The sequence below is a fragment of the Danio rerio genome, chromosome 16, assembly GCF_052040795.2.
Source record: "Danio rerio strain M-AB ecotype USA chromosome 16, GRCz13ab, whole genome shotgun sequence".
Taxonomy (NCBI): domain Eukaryota; kingdom Metazoa; phylum Chordata; class Actinopteri; order Cypriniformes; family Danionidae; genus Danio; species Danio rerio.
In genome coordinates, this window is record NC_141036.1 from 41,844,539 (window position 1) to 41,871,792 (window position 27,254).

A 27,254-nucleotide genomic window follows, 5' to 3' on the forward strand; every position below is an offset into this window, starting at 1 on the left:
AAACGAGCCAGAGTCATCGATCACAACAGTGCGCTTGCGTGATGAGATCCTGAATCCTGACTGAAGGAAGCCCCCCGAACAAAATGTCTGGGCAGCTCCCACACACCGTCTCAGGTAAGACTTTTGTTAATCCCTCTTTGAGAACTGTCCTCCATGAGCTGTAATAAAGGTTGAGACTCAATGAGGTCCATTTTCGCTGTGTTTCTTAGACATTTTACAGAATCAAAATTAAGATCGGGCCGAGGATAGCAAGCTAAGTTAGCATAACGTAAGTGAACTTGACAGGCAGCGAGCGCAGAACTTCTCAGTGAATCACTTAACGGTGTTTAACTATAACATGGCATCTGTTGATTAAGTGTTTTTGAAAGCCAGATAGACTATTGATCTATTATAAAGAAGATATCAGCAAAAGGCAAGTTAAATATTTGAGGGTTTTTGCTTATTTTTATGACACTGAATCAAATCCATCAATTGTTTAAAAAACTTGAGATCTACGTTAATTTATCTTATTATCACCGAATGAGTGGGAAAATATATTGAATAATGTAATAAAGTCTGTGCAGATTAGCAATTGGTTAAATAAGTGACCCGGACCCATGGGCGTAAATCATGAGGGGCAGTCATTTAAACACTCGTATTTCATCTGAAAGCTGAATAAATAAGCTCCTCATTGATTTATGAGAGAAGATTACATGTTCAGATATACGTTTTTATATTATCTTTAAGTTAGCAATCCACATTACTAAGCAGAAATGACGTTTTTATATATTTATAGCAATTTACAAAGTCTTTATGAAGAGAATTCTTATCTAAAGTAGAGTAACCTAACTTAAATAATTTGAGCAAATAGCCAAAAAAGTATATTTTGTCTCATATAGTGACTATTCCCTCAAATCTACCTGCTCAACATAAGACTCGTTTCTTAGTATTAGAAAAATGCCCAATATCTATCTGTCTGTCTGTTTTTAATTAGCTCAGATTATGTCCTGCTTACAAGCACTTGAATCTATGAAAACTGATCATACTAAGATTTTTAGCATAATAGAAAAAGTGGACCTTTTAAAGACTAAAGACTTTGATATTATTTTCTGCTGGATACCGGGCTGGTCATATGGGATGAATTGGAAATGAGCGTGCAGATAAAGCATGATAAAGGAAGATAGAAGTTGGAGATAACAGAACGTAAACTTCCTGTGTCTGATGTTAAACCTGTTTTAAATCTGTATGTTAATGAGAAATGGCAGATGGAATGGGATGAATGTAGGAAAAACACATGGTATGAAGTGAATCCATTAATTAATGAAAGGAATAATTACCATTTTGAAAATAGACATGACCAGGTTGTTCATACAAGATGTAGCATCAGACACTCATGGCTTACACTCGCATATTTATGAAAAGCGGAAGAAATACCTATTGGTGACTTGTGTAAAAATATTTTACCGATAAAACATTTTAATATGTTTAAAATATTTCCCGAATAAAAACGTTCTCTAATATCATGTAAAAATACACATTGTGTTTTTAAATGATATTGGAGAATGTTTTTATTCTGGAAATATTTGAAGTGAGCTGTTTGAAAAGGTGTTTTACAATATTTATCTTTAATCTAACTAAAAGATTGTATATGACTGTTTTCAGTGTTGTTGCTTGCTACTTGTATGTTTTTTGTTGTTATTTTAAAATGTATGTTTGCTAAGATTGTTTACTAACTGCAATGAGCGTCATCATGCTAACTGATATGATATGATTATAAATTGTATATTTAGTACATGTTTTTTGCCATGAATTTAGCCAATGCTGCTGATATGGCATTAAAACCTAAATAAAATCTGTCCATCCATCCATCCATCCATCCATCCATCCATCCATCCATCCATCGTTCTGTCTGTCTGTCTGTCTATCTATCTATCTATCTATCTATCTATCTATCTATCTATCTATCTATCTATCTATCTGTCTGTCTGTCTGTCTGTCTGTCTGTCTGTCTGTCTGTCTGTCTACCCTCTTTAACCATTGTCAATCATAATTCTGCATGACTTACAGCTTAATTTTATGTTAATGTTTATCAGGTTCCATTTGGAGAAATAATATCTGCTGCTCAAAGCCTGGTGTCGAGGCTCACCAACACCCTAAGATCACCAGAGAACACAAACCAACTAAGAGAGATTAGTTCAACACAGAGAGAGAGGACAACATCACGTTTCCAGAGCCAGTCAGTTCAGCAAGAAATGAGGTGTGAGATTCAGTGGATGACTGTATGTGTAGAAGAATCTAATGTGTTTTTTTCTCTAATACAAATTGTTCCTACACTAATGAGAAAATATTTGTAGGTCATTTCCTGGGTTTTTCTGAGAGGAGCGTAGAGGGAAAAGCTGTTTTGCACCATATAAGGGGCAATGTAAAAGCTTATTAATGTATTTTTACCTGCTGGACAAACAGCATGAAAAAACACCAAAAGGAGAGGCAGAAGTACATCTCACTATGGCTGGACTTGGAAGACAGCAGTTAAATGTGCAAGAAAATTTCCCCCATTCAGAGGTATGATTAAAGTTCCATGCCCTGTTATTTTGTATTTCTGTATTTGTTCCAAAATTATAATGTATTAATTAGGGATGCTCATTTCGGTTAATTTTGCTAACCGACAACCGTCGCTCATTAATCGGTTATTAACGGTTAACTGGTCAGATTACAATTAATTTTATATTAAACAAATTGACGTGTCTATTTTGTGTCTGACACATTAAATAATGCATTTTAAAATACTAATTTATTTTTATATGCTAGCACAGTGGTTCTCAAACTGTGGTACGTGTACCACTAGTGGTACGCAGGCTTCCTTCTAGTGGTACGCGGATGAATCAAATATGTAATATGTACATGCTACATATATTTAAAGAAATTATCAAAAATGATTTATATACGAATATGATGACATAAAGCCTATATTTATGAGGTCTAGGCAACATATCCAGGTGCTAACAAACCAGGAGTTATTTCTTTTTTAAACTGTACAGAGCTTAAGCTGCTTTACTAGACCTAATACGCTACTGTATTTCAAAACTGCTCATTATGGTGGTACTTGCAAAGACAAATTTTTTCCGAGGTGGTACTTGATGAAAAATGTTTGAGAACCACTGTGCTAGCATATTAATAATAGAACAAAACAACAGAGCATCTTTACGCACTTGCAGTGTTTAGCACAGAAGAACAGAATAAGAGAAGAACTAAATAAAATGAATAAAATAAATAGGACTGCCCTAAATTATTTTCACTTCAATAATTAATTTATATTACAAAACGAAAATACTGACTGATTCTTTTTAATAACCGGCATAGGCTGTTTTTTTTTCGCCAATCATGTTTTTTTTTTCTTCTGTCAAATAAAATCGCAGACTTTCTCAAATCGCCAGCTCCACGGAAAATATGCATTTATTTAATGCCCCGCTGTCATTATTATAATCACAAAACCTTTTTACATTTTAATAGAAATCATTATTTTAAAGAATATGTCCTGATATGGTTTCCTCTCTCTCTCTCTCGCGGTTCAAGTGCGTGCGCTGCGTGATGAAAAGACAACAACACGCGCGCATAGGTTGACTTTTTGTAAACAGTTTTGTTGTTTAAATATGATGTTACATTATTGTGCATACATGCTTTATAAGCTGTAAAATAAAAGGTAAAGCCTATTTGTTGTGTTTATGATGCAGATCCAGGTCAACATCAGCGCTAGTTTGGCATCAACACGTCTGTTAAACAGCAATATTCTTCTTCCATTTTGCTTCTTTGGCAAATGTGTCTGTAGTAGGGATGTAACGGTATCAGAATTTCACGGTACGGTAATACCTCGGTATGAATGTCACGGTACGGTATTTATTGAATCATTTACAGGAAAAAACAAAACTTATGAAAATACTCCAAAAAAGTGCCAAAAGTGTCAATGACATACAAATTAGCCATCTATCTGTAAGCTTTGAAACAGGAACTTCAATTTTAATAACAAAAAATTATTAAACCATGTAAAAAAATAAAGTTTCAATTTAGTAGTGTTGAAAACTCATCACATTCAACATTTAATCACACTCAGCCCATCTACACAGATGAGAGCTCTGCTAGTCGGACTTCTCATCAAGCATCTCCCGCTGGATCTAATCTCACTATATTTATTAAACGGGATATTTCATTTATCTTGTTGTCTTTATCTAACGACATATTCCCTGACTTTGGTCATTGGAATCTATTACTTGTTCTCAGGTAACGTGTTTTGGCTGAGCGCAAAGATAAGTTAATGATTAATGTAACCACGTACATTCTGTATATTGACTGATCGCTTGCCTTTATTTCCTATAATGTATAAACTTATTGTATGTTATACTTTTAAAATGGCCATTATCGATTATTAAAACTGATACTCAGCAAAAGAGAGGGTGTGTTTCGTATTTTCACTGAAATTGAAAGGAGGCAGTTGTTATCGGCTCCGTTTTGTTATCAATATCCACACAGTGAAGATGACGCTCATCTTATGCAGCACGACGCCTCAACATGTCTGCTGTCTAAGTTGCTAATATTAAAATGAAAATAGGCAGTTCCTTAAATCATGTTTACATTTTATTGTTGAGAAAGTGAAACAAGCCAGGGTGATGTGAATGAAGTTATAAAGTACACTGTTCCCTTTGAAGATTTACCCGTGTCCTCGGTATAATCTGCTTTTCCATATCAAACTGAGAAGAAGAGACTGCAGCCTTGATCAAACTTGCGAAGTCTGAACTTACACGGAGATAATGCAGGACTGAACTGTGCGTGTTAGGCTACTTAATATTCAGGAAAAGCCCCAATCAGAGAGGCGAATGTCTGCAGCCCCGCTTCCGTTTTCAGATGTCTCCGTTTTCCATCATCCACACTGAGACGGAGCAGCAGTTTTCGGCGCTCGAGAACTCCGGCGTAGTGTGGACGGTTGGCGTAACCGTAGCAAAACTTATGCGTTTTCAAACTAAAACGCATTAGTGTAAACAGGGCCTTAGAGTTTTCCAGCTCTTTTCATCCCCGCTTCTAGCAGCACACTCCATTTCCGCATTACTGGATCTGTAGCGACAACAGACCGCAAGGGATGATGGTCAAGCATGGGCTGATGGCAATTGTAGTTTTCGCTATCTCCCGTTCGCTTCATTCGCCTGAGCAAATTTTCTCAGAAGACCTATAGTTTTACCGAGTCATGCGACTTCGGTAATATCGAAAAAAAATAATATTGCGGTATGACGGTATTTACAATACCGTTACATCCCTAGTCTGTAGGCACGGGTTATACGTTGTCGTCCCGCAAGTTAAGTATGCCTTGCAGTTAAACAAGGGGCCGAAAACGAGGCGCACCTCACTGCCTTTATGTTGACAAGGAAAAAAGAAGAGAGGACCGCGCTTCTTCTCATGAAACGACTGAATCAGCTGGGTATCGATTGTGTCTGTGTTGTTACAATTGTAATATTTAATAATATATAATAAATTGATATTCAAGATTTGTATATTCATCCAGCTCTGGATAACTTAAAACAGCGATTAGACCTTCAGAGCGGCAATAATGCGTCCTGAAGTAAAGCGAAACGGCTATAAACTCTAGCAAGATAGAGTGATTATATGCAGAGCCATATTCCTTTATCTTTAAATAAAGTAGAACTATAGAAACTGTGTTCATCTTAACTGAAAGCTTCGTCGTGTTTTCTGGCCTCACGCATCGCGCACCTGTCAGTCAGTCAGCACGTAACGCCAAAGGGTTAAACAGACTATACGGTTACAGAAAAGTTTGCGTTATAATCCACTTACCTTTTAATACATTTTGATGCGATTATAATCCGCTATTAAAAACAACAACAATAACTGAATGTTTTGAATGGATAATGTAGCCGTGGCGGGATGCATTTTGGTCCCCGCCATGGAAGAATGAATGTAGCGGAAACCATGCTCTTTAAAAGTTCTCTGTAGTTGTCTTGACAACACAAACTGCTGCTCTGGGATGAGCCGCGAGCAAAAGATGCCCCTCTTAACGCAAAGGCGCATTCAATCGGCCCCTTATGCAGCCAAACTAAAAATATATCAAATAATATGTTTCATGGTTTAACTGATAGCATTAATCGGTTACAAACGCACCCTTTTGGTTAACGGTTAATCGATGATATTGAGCATCCCTAGTATTAATATAATTGAACTGTTCAAGCTTTCAGATATACTTGTGAAATTGTTTCTAAAACTGGCCAACATCTGTGGTGGATGTTTGTTATGCAAGTCTTCAGGTATGTTCTTTTTTCTTCTTTTTTTGATGATGATGATGATGAAATGCTAATACACTCTCAGTAATTGTGCTAAAGCTGGGGCTTTTCAAAGTTTGTGTTTGTATGTAAAGCTCCACATTAGTATCTTAAAACCAAAACCTAAAGTGTACATATTGCACTCAAAAATACAACCATGTTCTCTTTTAACCCCTTGAAACATCATGGCAGTTTGTGTTCCTTTATTTTTTTCTAGGGATGCACCGATACCATTTTTTTTGGAACCGATCCGATCTCGATACAAAAAATTCTGAGCATTGATTAATACAGATCTGATACTGTGCTGTTTTTTTTTCTAAGCATAATACAGTTTCTATAGCTCTGGTGATAAACTCAAATGATAAATCTTCTTTTGTAAAAATAACAGACCTATAGGCTGACTGTATATGACAAACACACAATCTAACTAAACATGATGCTTGCTATAAACTATAGGCTACATTATTTGAGCATTCATTATGACATTGATATATGTTGTGGTCCAGCTTATGTTTCCTTTTTTGAGTGAGATGGAGAAAGTTTAAAACAAGGTCCACTTAAATGCTTCAGCGCCAAAACACAAACTGGTCTGTTGAATAAAGTTTTAATATAATTAAAATGACAGCAAAATATTCACAGTTTCAGAATAGCCTATATTAGGCTACATCATGTTTAGTTAATGACAAGTTCAGTGAATGACAATCCATACTGCTCCTGTCAGTTTCACTTTTATTAATATAATCAACTACTTTGACCACAATAAGCCAGGCTTTACTAACTATTGGCAGCACTTAAAGTATTCCCGTCAGAAGAAGAAACTCAATCGGACACTTTCAAAAACTGAGCAGCACAAAGAGGATAAATCAGTGTGTTGATGATCTGTCCAATGTATTATTAAGCTTTTTCTAATTCAAAGTTTCAGGTAGGCCTACTTTGTGTGTGAATACCTTGCAATTAGGGCTGGGTATCATTTACATTTACATTTAGTCATTTAGCAGACGCTTTTATCCACGCATTTAGCAGACGCTTTTATCGACCGAATCGTCTTGCTACTATCGAGTATCGAAAAATTCTTTTGCGTTCGGTACCAAATTTCGATACTCAAGGGTATAATCTTGTCAACGTCAGTGAGCTAGAAAATCTGAGCCATCCTTAACGTGACCGGGTCAAATGCTGGTGATTGACTGCAGCAAGGCTGTCTTGAAAATCAGTAGTTTACGACGGTTACGCGCACTCACTCAGAGCTTGTCAAATGTGAGGCTGTAATGCGTACACTACTACACTTTAAAGCATAGCATACATTTAATGCAAAGGATGTTTAAGTAATCAAAAGTATGGCTACATTATGCAAAGATTGACGGCAACAGCGCACGATGCAATATCTGTAAAGTTATCGCGACCAAGACTGGCAACACGTCAAATATGATAAAACACCTGACACAGGGTCCCCGCGGGGTCTTAAAAAGTGTTAAAGTCTTAAAATAAAAAAATCGAAATTTATGGCTTTAAAAAGTCTTAAATTTGCTGTTCTAGGTCTTAAATATTTTTGCACAGGTCTTTATTTTTGTTTTTATTGCTAGGTCTTTGGGGTGTTGTAGTTCTTTATTTCACTAGTCCAATTGTAATTTGCATTACAACTACAAAAAGGTCAACTTTCAATAGCCAATCAGCTTTCTGATATTAAACCCAGTGCGCGCGGCAAATGTGACATCATCGCTGTGTTTGCGGAAGTTCGCTTTGAGTGCACGCAACATGATTTCACTGACAAATGTCGCAAGTACAGTTTTATAAGTAAGAAGTGCTGTAATACGAGAGAGCGAATCTCTGCTCGCGCGCCGGTTTCCTTTTGTTCATGGACAAAACTGCTTGCGAGCTCTCAAAACACTGGCTGCTCACGTGCGAATGATCTGCTCTCGCTCAGTCAGACTCCTTTCGTGCTTTTGCTCTCCAAAGAAGCTTCAGCATACTGTAGTTGTGTTACAATAGCAACTATAGAATTACCACAACAGAGTAATTGAAGTACTTTACAAAACACTTTACAGCAGACACTAGTTCACTTTATTTTAGTGATAAAATGGGATTGATAGTAGCATTTATTTAAAGAGTGAATAGTACAGTAAGCTATAATACCTAAAATACCTAATTTATACCTATTATTACCTATTTTCTATCACGGTTACATTTCTGCTTGCCAGAATGACCAATAATTATTGGCTAGAAATTGCAACAGCCATCGGAAAGTAGGAAAGTTTTTGTAAAACTTTGGAAAAACCTGAGGGATAAGTTTGTTAAAACAACAAAAAAAGAGGCCCCCAAAAACATCTTCAATGATAATGATTATCTTTTTATTCGTCTGATTTTACTTTCTGTTTTTTTGGAGCGCCGCCTGTCATTAAAAAAAAATATCTCAATGGTGAACGTGTCAAGTATAAAAGCCTTAATCTGTTTTGTGAGTTGTGCGATGCGGTGCCAGGTGAAAGTATAAATCTGCATAAGATGTTTGTTTTTTCTGTAGTTCAACGGTGCATTTAATCTGACTTTACCACTGTTCAATTTAAATAACTTTGTTTTACCCCTAATTTAATGCTTTTACATTTTCTCTCGTGTGTTTTTGATATTGCGATATAGGTCTTAAATGTAATACTTAATGGTCCTAAAAAGGTCGTAAAAGGTCTTAAATTTGACATTATGATATCTGCAGAGTCCCCATGACAGTACACAGAATTAATTTACGAGCAGAAAGTTGCTCCGACGCAGTCATTATCTTCATCCTCTTAGTATTTTCCTGACTCAGGGCCTCCAACAACGTGCCCACCACAACTGTAGTCTTCCATGACTGATGAGTATAACTGCGCGATGGTTGGGGCTCCGAAAGGCAAACAGACATACAAAATCAGTTTTTAGCACTTCTTGCTTGTGTACCGTTAAAGCTAAGGCCCAGATTACACTACCAGTTAAATGTGACCCAATTCCGATTTTTTTTGCTTAAACTTGTGACAATGTGGTGCTTCTCCGCGGTTTAATGGTGTGGAAGAGAGAGCGTGTGTGGATATTCCGACGTGGGAAAAAACAACAACAACAGAGGAAACATGGAGGACGGTGGTCAGTCGCCATTATTTGCTCCCACTAGACCTGAGATCTCTCTCGTACCACAAATTCCTCTCAGTGGTGTAGGACATCATACAGCATATAAACAATAAGCGCTAGCTGCGATGCAGGCCCTTCCCCACCTCCTTCGCCTCAAAATCATTTTAAAGTTGGGCAAATTCATGTTGTAATTTTTACGCTATTAACGTTATCAATGCACGCACTGCGGGCTACACATAGAACAACTTTATTCCCTTTAACACCAGTGCGCACACAGGCTACATCTTACACACACACACACATCAGGGCCGTACCATTACATAAACTGCGTGGGGGTAAATCTGGACTGAACCATTTGCTGCTTATACTACACCACATATTTCGTAGAGCTAAAAAGAAAATTTATTCCATCGTGGCTAGTGTGGCACAGATGCTAGGACCCGCCTTTATGCATGCATGCATCATAGGTTGTATGGCAAGTGTAAACGCATGAATTCGATATGGGTCACAATTAAAAGAACGTGTAAACGGACAGACAAAAAAATCTGAATTGGGCATCAAGACCTGACAGTGTGAACGGGGCCTAAGTTTGTGCGGGGAAAATGTATTCATTCTTTTTTTGGACCTAATGTATGCTGTGCAGCGTTATGTACTGATCCGATGGCTTTAAATACCTAGCTAAATTGATACTAAAATGCTTTAAGGTTAACGGTAAATGATAAAGTTTACCTCACATTAAACTTGTCTTATTTAAATGTCCTTATCCTTGGCTGCATTAACAGTTTAGCTTTCAAGTTTTCTTCACATTAATGTTATAGTCTGCTCCTGCTGACCCTGGAATTAGGATACCATCAAGTGATAATCCATTGCACTGGCAGAAAAATGAACAAGGAAAGGAAAGATGAATGCCACAGGGCCGTTACAAATTTTATTGTTAAAAGTTTGCTGCCTTTTTCTCCTGTGGAGGCTTCATGGTGGAGCTAAGAACAGTAAGCTGTAAATGATGTTGTAATATTATTACCATTTAGGCTGTTGGCCATGTTTGTAGGTAGTCTCTTAACCTAGATAATTTTTAAATCTTTTTATAGTAAGCAACAATGATAAAATAATGCTAATGTTACTTTTTTGTGTTTGATGATGTCAAATATAGGGAGATGATAAGCACTTTAAACCCCAGAAATCAGTCCCCCAGCCGAGACATGCTCTCAAATACCCTCATACCTGCAGTTGAAAAAGAAAATATCAAGAAAGAGTTGCAAGATGTGAGAGATGTGGCTGTGACTGCTGATGGCTGGATCAGCATTGCACAGGACCACTACCTGACAGTGTCACTTCACTTTGTCAGAGAGGGTTCCATGAAAGAGAGGGTCCTACATACAAGGGCAGTATACACATCCCAGACAGGGGACATTTTAGCAGAAGAGATAAGAGATATTCTTGATGAATTTAATATAAAGGATAGAGTAGTTGCTGTGACAATGCAGCAAACATGGATGTAGCAGTAAAAAGAGATGAGTATTAAAAAAATTGGCTGCTTTGCTCACACTCTCAATATTGCTGCTCAGAAGCTTTCCACAATTACCTCAGTCTCACAGTGGGCAGGAAGGATCAGAGCAATGGTGGTGTGGCTGAAAAGATCCACCCTGGCTAAACCTATCCTTAAAGAGAAGCAGCATCTTCTCGGTAGGTAGAAATCAGAATAGATGAACCTTAGTGCAAAACTCTTTGGCCAAATAGTTAATAAAAATCCTTTGCTAAATCATGCAGTAAAACATTTCTGCAAATAAACAGCCACTTTGATAACCACACAAACACAAACATAAATTTCTCTTTCCCATTTTAGGTCTTCCAGAACATGCTGTCATCCTTGATGTGAAAACAAGGTGGAATAGCTTATTCCTCATGGTGGAGCGATTCCTAGAGCAGTTCTCTGCCTTCCAGGCCACCTCCATGGACCATCGTCTTAAGAAATTAATGGACAAGGACAGGTAAAAACTCTGTTCTCATTTTAAATGCTTATTCAATTTTCAGTGTAAACGATTTTGCTCATGAATCTATAGTCCAGCTAATGAATCTGATCATATTTTACAGACTGCAGAGAATTTCTGATGAGGATTTTAGAAAAGCAGAAGAGTTTGTCAAAATTACAAAGATACTTTACACGTCAACCCTCTGCGTCTCTGCTGAAAGGAGCCAAAACTTGGGTCAGATTCTGCCTATCTTAAATAAGCTCCAGCACCACTTCACAGTGAATAAAGAGGACTCCTCCTTCACAAAGACCATCAAGGACCCTATCTGGAATGACCTCTCAAAAAGATACCAGGGGTGCAGTGTAATCCTGCTGAATTTGCTCTTGTTTTCATTAGAATTATTCAGTGATTGACTCAGTGTTTTTGTCTTGAATATCAGATGGAGGAGGGCACACCCTTGCATCCCAGATTCAAGTCAAAAGTGACAAATGAAGTGTGGACCAGACTGAAGGAGGAGCTAATGAAAAGGACCTTAGAACAGGTGTTACTTCATATTGGTAATATTCTACTTCACTTGAATTGTAGATCAATATGTGTTGTGGTAAATATTGACTTCTCATTAATTACAAATTATCAGACCAGAGGTTTTGAATATCAGAAAATAGACTTTATTCTCCATAATAAAGCCGAGAAAGAGCAGAGCAGACCCCAGAGCTTTCTGAAGTCTCTCCTGGACACCTTCTAAAGTTTCAGTGTGTTTGTTACAATTTTTATAAAGGATTATTTGACACACCCCTAAGTCTCTTTTTAACTCTTGACCATTTTTGAATAGGTTTTTAGTCTAAGGGGTCCTGCTTTTCTTGGCTCTCAGCCCACTAGCTCATGTCAACAGAGATGTTACAGGTATATGTCAGTAAAGTATAGATGCAACTTATGCAAAGGAACTAAGTGTTTACATACATTGTCATGATAGGATAATAACTTGATAATATGTTACTCATTCTAACTTCTGACACATATAGCTTCATAGAAGTATTTAACATAAATAATCAGTGCTTTACATATTCAGTTATTCTACACAATCAGTCACTCAGCCTTCTCCTAGTGTTGCTCCTGTGCAGGCATACTCATCTTACACAGACATATCACTGTATTTTTAACACAGGCCGGCATGTTTGCTGCAAACACTACATACATTTTGAGAAGAGAAAATTAACTGCTTTACACTTAGAAAATACTTCATACAGAGAGAATAAAATCTTCTTCAATCCCTCCTCTTAAGACTTTAGTCTTAATATTATTGTCTTTTAACCCCAAAGTGCAATTTCATAATCCAGTTCTCTTAATTACCTCTATCTAGTGACTGATATTAGCCACATAGCTGTTATCAATTGACTAGATTATGCCACTGTACTTTGACAGAAGTCCAGCCAAACATCTTCCCTTTTACTTTTGATTTGAAGGAAGTAAAAGACTGTACTCTGTTTTTCTCTTAACACATCAAAGACAACAATGTTTTAAGCATAAGTATTCAGTTGGTTCAGTGCTAGCTGCTAGTTTTCACACTCATGTAGAATATACTGAAGTGATATTATATATAGGTACCATGAAAGCAATATGCAAACAAAATCAATATGCAAACGTAAAAAGCATCAAATGTTGATCTTGATCTTTGCTCATCCTTGTTTCTCTTATTCCAAGCTATCAGCATCTTCATTAGACTTTGAAAAGTTGTTAATGGAGATGTGTGGTTGAGAGTCTGAGTTTTGAAATCTGCAGTTGTGCATTCATCATCCCTTGACTTGTGGCACTTCTGTATGTGGTATTCAGGCACATTATCAGAATCACTCTTTTCTTTGTTCTGATAAACTCTTGCTTCCACACGTGGCACTTAGTAGTTTAGAGCTTTGGAATATTCAGGCTCCTCTGTTTCCAGTCAGCTTTCCCTTGCTGGAGTTGTTCCCTTTCGCTCCTTTGAGGCATTGGTACCTCATCAATGGCATCCACTTTGGCAGCTGTTGGATTTGCCCTCATCCAGATATGGTCCTTTCCTCCTGAGCTCTCCAGAGCATCCACAGATAGACTCGATCAGCTGGACCAATTGGACCTTATATCTCTGCTCTCTCACATGGCTCCTTTCTGGTTTCCTGCACAGATATCGCTTTGCACATGGCAATTAATTGTTTCTTTATTAAAGTCCCTACTGCATTAGACATCTTTGCAAACCATTCCAAGAGGTTATGTGCAAGGTTATAGGTGAGATTATATGCCAGGTTTTATGCAAAGTTTCATGTGGTTTCTTGCAAGGGTCATGCTGTTTCTTGCAAGGTTTCTTTCAAGGTTTCTTTCAAGGGTCGACCCAATAGCAGTTCATGCGATGCGGTGTTAGATGCTTGTTTCTGTCAGTTTCCATGCCATCACTCACCAATGCACTTGTAAACACATTAATCCCATTAAGTTTATTATTTTCACATATTTCATTGAGGGTTGGTCTTGATGGATCATCTTCATCTCTTTCAGCCATTTCTGGTAACTGAGCATAATACAATTACTCTCTCTTTTGTTTTATTCATAATTTTTCATACTCCTTTAGATGTTTTTATTTATTTATCACTCATTAACTTCATGATTACTTTATGAATGCAAACCCATTATGAACTTATTTCTGAAGGCATTTCAAAATTTAGGAAATACTTCTCTTGTCACAGATGTAATAAATATCCCTGCTTCATAATCTGCTCCTGATGCTACCTCTAATCATCTACTCATCATAGTTTCTCAACTGTGCTTGTTTACAGAATAATTCTCTATCCAGTCAACACTAAAAACAGTCATCATCTCACTGTTTGGAGCAATGGTCTCCACTCAAGTCTTTTAATTGAACTAGAGCTCTGTGAAGCTGTAGATAATTCAATCATCCACATATTGTGACAGTGTCCATACAATGATCTTCTCCCTTATTATAACCCTTTATGCATTCTGGTGTATACAGTATATGCTAGTCATCAAGCTACACGAGTACAAATAAGTTTCTACCCTCCTCTGATAGTTACCTAAAATAAACTCAATAGAAATCAAACCACTTAAAATATTTACCATCCAAAAGGACATACAGATGTTACTACTTCAATGTGTTCCTTGTGCCGCCATTCATACCGCGGCGACGGCGGTACTTGATGCGCCAGCAGCATTTGACCGCTGGGTGGCACTTTAACCACAGATATTCAGCTTTGCCTTTTCACAATGCTAAACAGACTGTTCTGTAGGCGTAGCTTACTGTATGTGATGTGATGTGTTCAATTAAAATATAATTTTAATTTAGTTTTTCTGGTAATAGACATGCTCTTACACTATACTATGCTGTAGAAAAGATACATGGTGAGAAGTCAAAAAGCAAATATAAGAATTAAGTTATTAGCCTTCAGTGCCCGATTAAATTGCGTTGGGGTGAAAATAATGTTTTGATTTCTTTGACTATCATGGCAATGTTATAATCTCAAATCTTAAACGTGCGCATATAAAAAACAGCAAAATAATATAGATTATCCTGCCGGTAGAGCACATCACCTCACAGTTGTGAACTTGCGATCACCTCAACTTACATTTAAATTTTGTTTACCTGGTTTATTGTAAACTTATTAAGTGCAAAGAGGATTCGTTTTGGAAAATAGAATTGAAGAAATGAAAGACAACTAAAATGAAAGCACAAACATTCAGTACAAATAATTAGTCTTAAATAAATGAATAAATAAATAAATAAATAAAGCAGTCTTTTAGTCTAAATATAGAGAGATGTAGTGTTTGCTGTTTTGATAGAACTAAGACTAGACATGTTCATTTATATTTTTAATTTACGTTTTTATTTACATTTTCGTTGTTGATTATAATTACGATCTCATTTTATGTTTCAATTATGGTACATAATAATAAACGAATAATGAAAATAAATGAATAATGAAAATAGGACATAAATTAAGTCTGGCAGGTTTATTTTTAATAATTTAGTTTCAGTTCCGTTTTTTGTTTCAAAACGTCAATGTTCTGCTTTAAAGTATAACTGTTGTTTTGTTTTGTTTTTTTACTTAATGGCTCAGTATGTTTTGTATTTTAATTTCATATTCAGTCACCTTGCATATGCGTGTGAAATATAATGCCGCATAACCGCGGAAAAAGAAGAAAAGGCTGTCAGTTAAAGCTAATTAATCAAAATTAGCTATATTAAAATACAGCATTTATGTTAATACAGGCAGAGTGTGAACAAACTAAGGCTAAGGTATGTGCTTGCCTTTTAATGCATTTAAAAATATTTGCGGCCTTTTTATAGGCTACAGGCAACTGGTGTATAATAATGTTTTTTTTTTTCTTTTTTTGTATGGTAAAGGACAATGCACATTATGTTATTGATGTAAACTTAGGCTAAAACTTACCATTGATAAACGTGACCTACCTCAAGCAGATCACTTAAAGTGTAATAAAAATAATGTTGCCGCAGGACATAAATGAACTCCCGCAAGTTTATTTTCAATAATTTAGTTTCAGTACTATTAATTTTTTTCTCAAAACGTCAATAGCACCTTCAATAATCTAAACATTAAAGATGGACCGCAAGATGTGTTGAGTGGCTATGTGGTGAAGAACGATGGCAAAGCTAAGTGTGATTATTGTAATAAACTAATAAGTTATAAAGCAGAGTCCCGACCAACAGGACTAAGCATATGCGGTTGGCTCATTCTTCACGAATATAGAATTAAAATTATGGCGCGTTAGGTTCATTGTGCATCCCGCAGGTGCAACCAACAAGGGTTGTGCATTTGAGTTTAACTTTTTGAGCGTTATAAGCAACTCGTTGTTAGTTTTTATTTAAATATATCGAGCCGTAACTAAGCAGCGCATTCTCTCCGCCTCCTCGTTTATAACCAGCTGGACACGCCACTGAAGCAGGAGAGACACTCCGTCGTTCATAATCTTAGCTGATGTGTCGGACTCGAAAGAATAATTCAAAGAGGAATGTTCTTTTAACAGTCCCGATATGTTCAATCTTTTTTTCCCTGTCATTTCTCTTCAGCAAATTATATTTTTAAAGCTGCTTGATTCTTTTAAAACCAAAAGCAGACCCCGGTAATTGGTGTTTTTTCATAAGATACTCCTTTATGAATGTTTTAATTTATGAGTAGTCTTTAATGTGCTTTTTAATAGTTTTATTTTATTCATAGCAGCACCTAAAAAGCGACTAATAACATCAACAAATTAATAAAATAAGTAGCAAATGAGAAATAAATGACAGACAAGTTGATAAAAACAGACATTATCTCTAATTATCAGAATTGCAAGATTAAAACAGCTGAATATAGGCCTAAAATGATCTAGAAAGCAACTACTGCGCGCTGATATTTATTCTTCTTTTTTTCCGAATAACGAACAATTTCAACCGCGGGGAGATACCGACAGCTTGATTTGCAGTATTTTCTAACATGTTAGAAGCGGGCAGCGGACATCAGCTAGCCGTAAAGACGGGCCGGCACAAAAAAAACATGGCTGCCGGTGGAGAAGCGGCTGTGCCCTCAGCAGCTGATTGAGACGGAGCTGCATATCCTAACTGAGTGCACTAAATACTCCGAGATCCGGGAGAAATTCTACCCGATAATCCAACACATACAAAACAACTTTGAGTCCCTGTCGAACAGAACCCATCTTACTGGGGGAGTGTGTGTGCTGCTGTGTGTTCACCCAACAATACCCGCTCCTGTCTCCAACACACAAATACTGGAACTCTTTATGTGGACTTACTTTTGATAATAGGCTACTATTATTACCTTTATCCTGTTTAATGTTATCAAAAATCTATTTTTATTATTATTTTTTTTATTCTATTTTTATTTTTATTAATCTTTTTTTATTATATGTTATTTTCATATTTGTTTTCACTACTGCCCTTTTTGCACTCTCTTGTTTGTGAGACGCGCACTGCTTTGGCAAAACGAATGTACAGTTACTTGTCATGCCAATAAAGCACCTCAAATGTGAAAATAGCCTAGGCAACAAATAACAAATAATAGTCTAATAATAACAAAAAATGCCCTTTTCATTTTCATACAATAGGCCTATGTGTGGGTTTTGACAATATGTGTTTAATTAAGCTATAAAGATCAGATGAAATGCATAGTGAAATATGAAATAAATGTCTCTTTTGCTGAAAATTTAATTAATCTATATATTTATTATTTTAAAAATCAACTCATTTTTGCCCAGAGAAAGAGGCGCGCGGCACTAGCGGACATGGGGTGCTTTTTCAAAAAAAGACGTACAGTAACTTGCAGCTGAACTATGCACAGTTTGGGGAAAAAAGGATATAGTGATGCATGTCCCCCAAAACCCCTAGTTTCTCTGTCGCAGATCCATCATTTGAAGGCAATTCAAATGTACCATCTCTAAAAATAAAAAAGGCCGCTTACGCGGCATTTGTGTTTATTATTACCATATTTTTATTTTATTATTATTAATTTATTCATTCATTCATCATTCATTATTTTTTTTTCGGTTTAGTCCCTTTATTAGTCTGTGATCGCCACAGCGGAATGAACCGTCAACTTATCCAGCATATGTTTTACGCAGTGGATGGCAGGAGGGCCAGCTGGGGCTTCGGGACGGAGTAAAAGGAAAGGCGGAATTTGCCCCGAGTCTGGGAAAGATGGCTTGCCGTAATTACACTAGTTTTTCTATCGCACACATGTGCCAAACACATAAACAAATAAATAAAAAAGGAAAAGAAAACATCTAGACTTATAGGCTGAGGTCTTTTTGCTTATAATCGCCCTTATGTTTCCGTTTTAAATGTAAGGCTGTTGCATAGAATAATACAATTTTAATGTATAAGTGATTTTGCTGTGTCTCCCTTGATGTTTCAATAACGCATAATAATCTACACAAAGACACGGCAGACATAAAGGTTGTGTGTGAGAGACCGAGCAAAAGAGCGCTCTCTTCACAGCTCTGTTGATGCTGCTAGCGGCTTCTTTCTTTTTGTTATTTATTTTGCAGATAATACACCATATGAATACAACAGAAAGACATAAAACTTTACAAATTACCTTTTGTAGACTCAAAACAAGTGTCATATCTTGATAAGCCTCAGCCACATTGAAATATAATTTAAAGAATTACATTATCGGATATAATAAAATCGCATTAAATAAATAAACCAATATAAAACAAGCAAAATCAAGCTATAACAGTTTAGGTAGGCCTATATAGCCTACATAAATAAAACCGTTAAAGCCAAATCAAACTTTTATTTTACAAGATATTTTCTTTTAAAAGATTTTAGATATTTTCTAAAAACAATAAACACCAGAGAAGGTTTAGAATATTATTTATAAAGTATTTGGATATGATGATAATAATCAAATTGTGCAAACAGAACATTTTTGGGAACACGTTTCAGGTCTCTCCAGTGCATTTGGGCTGAATGTTTGACTGTGTCTAAATGAGGATGTTATAAAATACATTTTCTACCGAGTTATTAACGGATGCACGATTCCAACAGTCGGGGGACGTTCTGGGGGCTGGGTTTGCGTTACGCGATGCGAGCTATAGACCGACAGTGGAAATGCGACATGATTTCGGTCTCACTGATGCCCATTAACACCTGAAAGACAAGCTTTTGGTTATGAGATGGGGGAAGGGGTATGTCTCCACCCTCAAGTGTTTTCCACAAACATGGTTACACAAAATCCAAAACTCCCGAGGACGGATGGTGTAACCGTAGCAAAACCTATGCGTTTTAAAACCAAACCGCATTAAATATGGGGCCTTATGAAAATGAATGTTTCTATGCACAGCAACTTCTGGACTGAACTACTTGTTATTTAAAATATCTGTATTACGCTCTAGCATTCGCCAAAACGAATTTGTACATAAAAACACCGAACATAGCCTAGCTGAATAGGGTGTTGCCTGCTGAGCCATGACAGCAGCAGACAATTCCGCACGACCATAAAGCCTTCACCCGACAGTTATTTTCTAATATTCACAACGCGAGCCACAACAATAGACATGCCATGCCCATCATCCTTACAGACAACTTCGCTTTAAACTGTATTAAGGTCCCATTTACACTGCACAGCAGTTTTATATAAAACCTTAATGATACATATAACAGGCTACATTTTGATGGTGAAATAACCTTTTAAACGATGGCTTTTTATTTCAGTATTCAAACATTAAATAACGAATGCATCAAGTGAAATAACGAATATGCAAAAACACATGTATATAAATATAAAGGACTATTATAATTAGCAAAATGCTGCTCTATTTATCTTTGTATTTTTATCATTTTATTATTGTTATTTTTAATATTTTGAATTAATTAAAGCTATAGACAATACTGCTTGACATTTTAGAAAATGTTTTGCGTATACCCAGTGCCGAGAACAAACAAACAAAAGCACATGGCTTGTTAATCAATTTAATCAAGCTCTAGCCACGAATAAAATAATAGACTATTATTTTAATATTTTAGACGACGGGTTAGTAATTATACTATAAATGGTTATGTTCAGATCAATGAAATAATAACTTTAATAATTCTGCTTTGCAATTTTTTATTCATTACCAACATCACTAAACCATACATTTGTTTTATAACTTAACCAAATATTTGCAGAGATTCAGCAGTTTTTTTTCTGACGCGTTTGCCAGTCATGCCAGTCAGTGAAAAAAAAGTAACCGTGGCCCCGTTTGCAGGTATTCAGATTCGATTTTATTAATCTGATTCAACTTTTATTATTTACAGGACATAAAAATGCAATTAAAAGTTTCAAATCAATGTGCATTGTCCTTTACCATACAAATAAAAAAAAAAAAACATTGTTATACACCATAGCCTGTAGCCTATAAAATGGCCGCAAATCTTTTTAAATGCATTAAAAAGCAAGCGCATATTAGCCGTACCTTGAGTTTGTTCACATTCTGCCTGTATTAACATGCATGCTGTATTTTAATATAGCTTATTTCGATGAATTAGCTCTAACTGACAGCTTTTTCTTCTTTTTCAGCGGTTATGCTTGCATTATATTTCACACGCATATGCAAGGTGACTGAAATTGAAATTCAAATACAAAACATACTGAGCCATTAAGTAAAAAAACAAAACAAAACAACAGTTATAGCTACTTTAAAGGAGAACATTGACGTTTTGAAAAAAAAAAACAACTGAACTGAAACTAAATTATTAAAAAATAAACCTGCTAGACTTAATTTATGTCCTGCGGCAAAAAATATTTTTATTATAATCTGCTTAAAATAGGTCAATTTATTTATTTATTTATTTTTTGCTTTTGATGAAGCTGCATTCAACTTAAGCTCAATGTCGGCAATGTCTTTAAATAAATAATATATCTAGGCCTATTTTCATTATTCATTAATTTTCATTATTCGTTTATTATTATCTACAATTGTTGAGACATAAAATGAGATAGTAAACTATATACAACAACGAAAATGTAAGTAAAACAGAAATAAAAACATAAATGAAAAAGTCTTGTCTTAGTCCTGTCAAAATAGCAAACACTGAACATCTCTCTATATTTAGGTTAAAAGACAGCTTTATTCATTTATTTATTTATTTATTTATTTATTTATTTATTTATTTATTTAAGACTACTTATTTGTACTGAATGTTTATGCTTTCATTATAGTTGCAAAAATATCAGAAATTGATCTCGCACGCGCAGGGAAAAAAGGCAATTATGCCACACATGACTTGCATCGCTCTCATGCCAAGTTTTGAGGATAAATTCGCATTTAGATGCTGCTTGAAATAAAATAAAACTATCAAAAAGCACATTAAAGACTTTAATAAAAAATTAAAACATTCATAAAGGAGTATCTTATGGAAAAACACCACGGGCTCTGCTTTCGGTTTTAAAAGAATCAAGCAGCTTTAAAAATATATATAATTTGCTGAAGAGAAATGACACGAAAAAAAAATAAATAAAAAGATTAAACATATCAGGACTGTTAAAAGAAAATTCCTCTTTGATATTCATTCGACTCCGATACATCAGCTAAGATTATGAATGACGGAGTGTCTCTCCTGCTTCAGCAGCGTGTCCCGCTGGTTAAACGATGAGGCGGAGAGAATGCGCTGCTTTGTGAACCTAACGCGCCATTATTTTAATTCTATATTCGTGAAGAATGAGCCAACCGCATATGCTTAGTCCTGTTGGTCGGGACTCTGCTTTATAACTTAGTTTATTACAATAATCACACTTAGCTTTGCCATCGTTCTTCACATGTTGCCACTCGGCACATCTTGCGCTCCATCTTTAAACAAATGTTTACATTATTGAGGTGCTCTCCGGCGGCGAAGTTTCTGGCAGAGTAGCGAATGAAAAAATGTGCTTGCAGAAATTGGAATCAAAATTTAAATTATATAACAAGCATCGTATTCTTTCTAATCCTCGCCCAGTTTTAATACAAGTTGTGTTTTTTATATTTGTGGCTGTGAAGTTTATTAAGAATATATATATATATACATATAGCCTACTTTATTTTTTTTATACTTTAAGTGATCTGCTTGAGGTAGGTCACGTTTATCAATGGTAAGTTTTAGCCTAAGTTTACATCAATAACATAATGTGCATTGTCCTTTACCATACAAAAAAAAAGAAAAAAAAAACATTATTATACATAGTTGCCTGTAGCCTATAAAAAGGCCGCAAATGCATTAAAAGGCAAGCGCATATCTTAGCCTTGAGTTATTAACATAATTAACATAAATGCTGTATTTTAATATAGCTAATTTTGATGAATTAGCTCTAACCTTTGACAGCTTTTTCTTCTTTTTCCGCGGTTATGCGGCATTATATTTCACACACATATGCAAGGTGACTGAATATGAAGTTAAAATACAAAACATACTGAGCCATAAGTAAAAAAAACAAAAAAAAAACAAAAACAACAGTTATAGCTACTTTAAAGGAGAACATTGACGTTTTGAAAAAAAAAACAAAAAAAAAACTGAACAGAACTGAAACTAAATTATTAAAAATAAAATAATATATAAATATATATAATATATAAAAATATTTTTATTATACTTTTAGTGATCTGCTTAAGGTAGGTCAATTTATTTTTCTCAGTGTTTCACGTACTGTACGGCAATGTCTTTAAATAAATAATTTATTTAGGCCTATTTTCATTATTCATTTATTTTCATTATTCGTTTATTATTCGTTTATGTACAATTGTTGAGACATAAATGAGATAGTAAAATATAATCAACAACGAAAATGGAAATAAAAACAGAAATAAAACATAAATGAAAATGTCTTGTCTTAGTCCTATCAAAATAGCAAACACTGAACATCTTTCTATATTTAGGCTGCTTTATTTATTTATTTATTTATTTATTTATTTATTTATTTATTTACTTAAGACTACTTATTTGTACTAAATGTTTGTGCTTTCATTTTAGTTGTCTTTTACTTCTTCAATTCTATTTTCCAAAACGAATCCTCTTTGCACTTAAAAAGTTTACAATAAAGCGTGTTAACAAATTTTAAATGATTAATGAAGGAATTATAATGCTTTGACTTATTGTTTAATATCATTTACAAGCACAGTAGCTGTATGGGCTATTTCTGTCCGTTCGCATCCCGTCCCTTTGCGCCCCCTGGCGGCTCATTCACAAACTGCGGTCATACACTAAAAACAGAGCGGCACCTATTTCAAACGGCGGCGGTACAAGCCGCGGCGTTAATAGCCACTTTGAACTCTCACCTACTGTATCTTCACATACAATATACAAACTTCAGCTGGAAAATCTTCTCCTATTGATTTTCTTAAATCATAACCTAAACATAATCTTGTTTTGTCTTCATATGTAATTATTGCCTTTAGATTCCATCAAAAATTATTAGTCATTTATACATTTATTACTACTTTAAATTTAAATAGAAATGTCTAGGACAGATTGTATATTACAGTCAATGTTTCTATTAATGCTCCTATTTTTACACAAACTTTTCAATAGTGTTTAATACCTATTTCTGCATCTAGTGTTTTTTCTTTCTGGGCAGATCTACATCTGATTTAATTTGAACCCTCACTGTGCTGGCTGATTTCATCTGCATCTCAGTCCTGTAATGACAATCATTTAGTTGGAATTTGACACTTCTTTCCTTTACTAATTTATTTTCTGATATATATATTAATTTCTTTTTTATCTTTGAGTTATTTTCTTTTGGCTCATAATTATTTCCTAAGGCACTCCCATTAAACTAGTTGTTTATACAATTTTGATGCACTTTTTTATCAGCTGGCTAAAACTTACTGTATGCTTTGTAAATTTCTCTCTGTTTTAATTATTATTCCTTAATTTTTTTTCTAATTATTTTTCACATATGTTTTCATGTAAAATATTATCTTTTTCTTAAACACTGTTCTCTTTCAATTTTTCTCATAGCAATTTAGAACTGTTACTTTCTGACCTTATGTCCTATGAATTTATTTCAAATTGTTATTTCAATCTTTCCTTTAACTATAAATCATTTTTCTAGATTTGAATTTTTCCAGTTTTCACTATCCAATATTGATTTAGGCCATTCACAATACAATTATGTTAAGATTTTCCTTTACTTGATTTGAACTTAAATACTTAGTTCCATTCTTATTTATTCTCCAAATTATGTATTGCCTTATCAAAAGCTTTTTCTTTAGTCACCACCCTGTATTGTAATTTATCCTTCTATGTTTAAGGAACTTTTATTAAGCCTACTGAAACTTAAACTCAAATTATTTACCATTCATCATAATATATAATTTCATCATTTAAAGTTTCACCTTAAAATTACCTTATAACACTTTTTTTTTTTTTTTTTTTTTTACAAATTTGCATGATAATAATTTCTCTAAAATTGACAGGAGTCTGATTTGATACAAGAATGGGTAGCTAAACTTTTGTTCTTAATTTTCCTTCTGTAATGCTTGAACGTAATTTGGACTAGGAGCTACTTTGAGATGGACTGTCAGGCTATCCCCCCTCGCAACCTGAGACAACTAGCTCCAGATTGGTGCAACAGTCTTTTCTATGTTGTCCTGAACTTCCTTCATATCAGGGCACAGTGTTTCCCCCTCTCTCTTTGGGCTGGCTTCTTTCTTTGACTCAGCTGATGTAAAGTTCTGGTGGAGAGTTTTTTCTTTTTGATCAGTTCATCAGTCTCTTGTTAGTGTCTCTTTTGAATGTCTCTGAACAAATGTAGCTTTTTCAGTCCTCAGTAAATCCTGGGCAAAAAGTTCATGTCAAAAGTGTCCACAGCCATTTTGCTTTGTGTTTTTTCACACACCTTTCCATTTGCCAGTATACTCAGAGATGTCTGGTAGGTACGAGACTACAGTCCCCCAAAGTTCATCCATACGTCCTCTTAATTAATATATATATAGAATTTAGCTCATGACTTAATAAATTATTTTTTTCCCCATTTTTTCCTTCATCAAATAAAGACTCCTTTTATCCAATTTTTTTTAATTAATTAATTTATTTATCTATTTTTGTTTGCTGTTTAACAACTTATTTTTTCTAATTCTCAATCATTTTTATCATATGTAAATATGCTTAATTTTCTATTTGTTAAATGTTCTTATAATTCATTTCTTTGGCTTTAGATTGTGCTTCACTTATTTTTCCTAATCTTATTCTAGTGTTTCCTCACTAGTTACATTACATCTTACACTATTTTAATTTCTCTAACATTTCCATACCTGTTTTAATTCAACAGTACTATATGGTGGCCAAATGTCTAATATACCTGTTCAAAATCCTTACTGCAATAGCTTCAAGTTCATAGTACTATTTTACCTCTACATGTTTGTTTACTTTAAGCATTTTTCCTATCTGAAATGCAATTTTTAATTCTCAATTACCTTTTAAGTACATAAAATATGAACTATATAATTTTTGAACTCACTATTATGTTCTTTCATTTCTCCTCAGTGTCTATGCTTTACATCTGACTCGCTGCTTTTACTACAAATAGCTGTTGGCTCAGATGACAGCCTGTAGCTGACTTTAAAACAGATGACAACAGTCAACTTACTCCACAACAATTTTTTATTGCACTTAAACATAATTTTATCTTTTAAAGCCAAATCTTAGTTTCTTTTAAATGTTACTGTTTTTTTCTAATTTTTATTTTATCTGTTTAATATATATATATATATATATATATATATATATATATATATATATATATATATATTAAACATCTTCTCTTTTAATTCTATTAAACAATGTTTGGACTTCTTTTTTCTCCATTTTCCTATGCTTCTTTTCCCTTTTTAAAAATTAGCATTTTTGTCTCTTAGATTTTCCTAATTCATTTTTCTTTAAACTTATTTTCCTTAAACATTTGATCATTAACTCTTCAATTAATCCATATTTATTAAAGTTTTCTCTTCTAATTCTTTATTTACTCAAATCATCAACTTATCTATTTTTATTCATACTGATTTAGTAAATTTATTTCCTGATCAATATAACTATTAATCTCCATATGTAGATATTTCTATGCTTCAATTTTTGAATTTCTTAATATTTATTAGTCTAACTTCTAGTTGCATTTTTATTAACACTTTTTATTTATTAAATCTTATTCTATCATGTATATTTTCTTATTTCATTTATCTTATTACATTACTTTATATTTCTATTTATTTAATACCTTATAATATATCTTTACTCTTTAGCTTCTATCTGTCCTGTGAAACTTTTGTTCTTAAAATAGACAGATTCTTACCACTCCTGAAGCAGACCTTCTTCCAGACTGTCGACATGTCAGGAATTTCAGTCCCCTCTCTGCCTATAGTTCATACTTAAAAACACTTCAAACACACAGAGATTATTCAGAAAAATGTTTAACTCGTATATTCTTGTTTTTAGTCTTTGTCTTTCAAATGCAATATGATCTCAATTAACTTTATTAGGCTTAAACCTCCTCTGTATCACAATCTCTTCCCTAAACTGCATCACTCTCTATCTTATTGTTCTTAAATCACACAACATATGCAATCCTTCTTTTATATTATAATATAAAACGATAATTCTTTTAAACTCACTCTTATTGCAAACATACTTCTAAACACAATCATACTTCTCACTCAGTCTAACTCATCTCTTACACTGTGTAACCTGAACCTCACCTCTATTCTAGTCTCTCTAGATCAAAGTTGAAGGCTTCTAAGCACCCCAGCAACATAGACAAATACACAACTACTTACAATTACATAAATACACCTCACTCCTCTTGAGTGACCTGTCCGAGCAGCCTCTAACCTTAGAGCTATAACCACAGAATTCTCCACTACACTCCTCTTGAGTGACCTGTTACTTCTGCTCCCGTCTTTACTGTTCTTCAGTAAAAATAGCATTTCACAGGATTTGTGCCTTTTTTCCCCCAGCCTCCTGAATAATAATATTTATCATTATTAAAACAGAACGGGTACTCTGAGGTCTTTGCGCGCTTCTCTCTATACCTTAATCTGTTTTAACTTATTAATTGTCACCACACTTTAAGAACTTCCTCTTAAAACTTAAAAATGCTCTATGCATATTCTTCATAATATAAAAAAATTTCCCAAACATGAGTAACAGTTACTAGTTAACGTTTATCCTATCCGTCAAGGCCCTCTTAGGAAAACACAGATCATTTGCATGCAAATTGTTATTTTCTCCTGGTATTCAAAACCCCTTTGTTTTCCTTTTATATCTTTACTTTTACTTTTTTAGTTTTACTTGTAGTTCGTTATAGCTGGAGAAACAGTTCAAGTGACTTTTTTACCGTTACAAGCAGGTCCTTGGTAGAAAAAACACAAACGTATAAGCTTAAAATTGCTTACCGTT

The 27,254-nt window shown here is 34.6% G+C and overlaps 1 protein-coding gene across 9 annotated transcripts in view; it reads left to right on the top strand.

Moving 5' to 3' along the window:
* Nucleotides 1-27: 27 nt before the first annotated feature.
* Nucleotides 28-27,254, top strand: part of LOC147833422 (uncharacterized) — a 39,474-nt gene continuing 12,247 nt past the window's right edge. For 2 of the 9 annotated variants that reach the window (XM_087287588.1, XM_087287586.1), the window contains exons 1-7: nt 28-114; nt 2,073-2,236; nt 2,334-2,541; nt 10,949-11,066; nt 11,227-11,371; nt 11,475-11,708; nt 11,793-11,894. In XM_087287588.1, the coding sequence (XP_087143714.1) occupies nt 2,416-2,541; nt 10,949-11,066; nt 11,227-11,371; nt 11,475-11,708; nt 11,793-11,838 (669 nt within the window). In that variant the 5' untranslated portion in view covers nt 28-114; nt 2,073-2,236; nt 2,334-2,415 and the 3' untranslated portion in view covers nt 11,839-11,894. The other 7 variants (XM_087287592.1, XM_087287594.1, XM_087287593.1 and 4 more) reach the window with 6 other exon arrangements.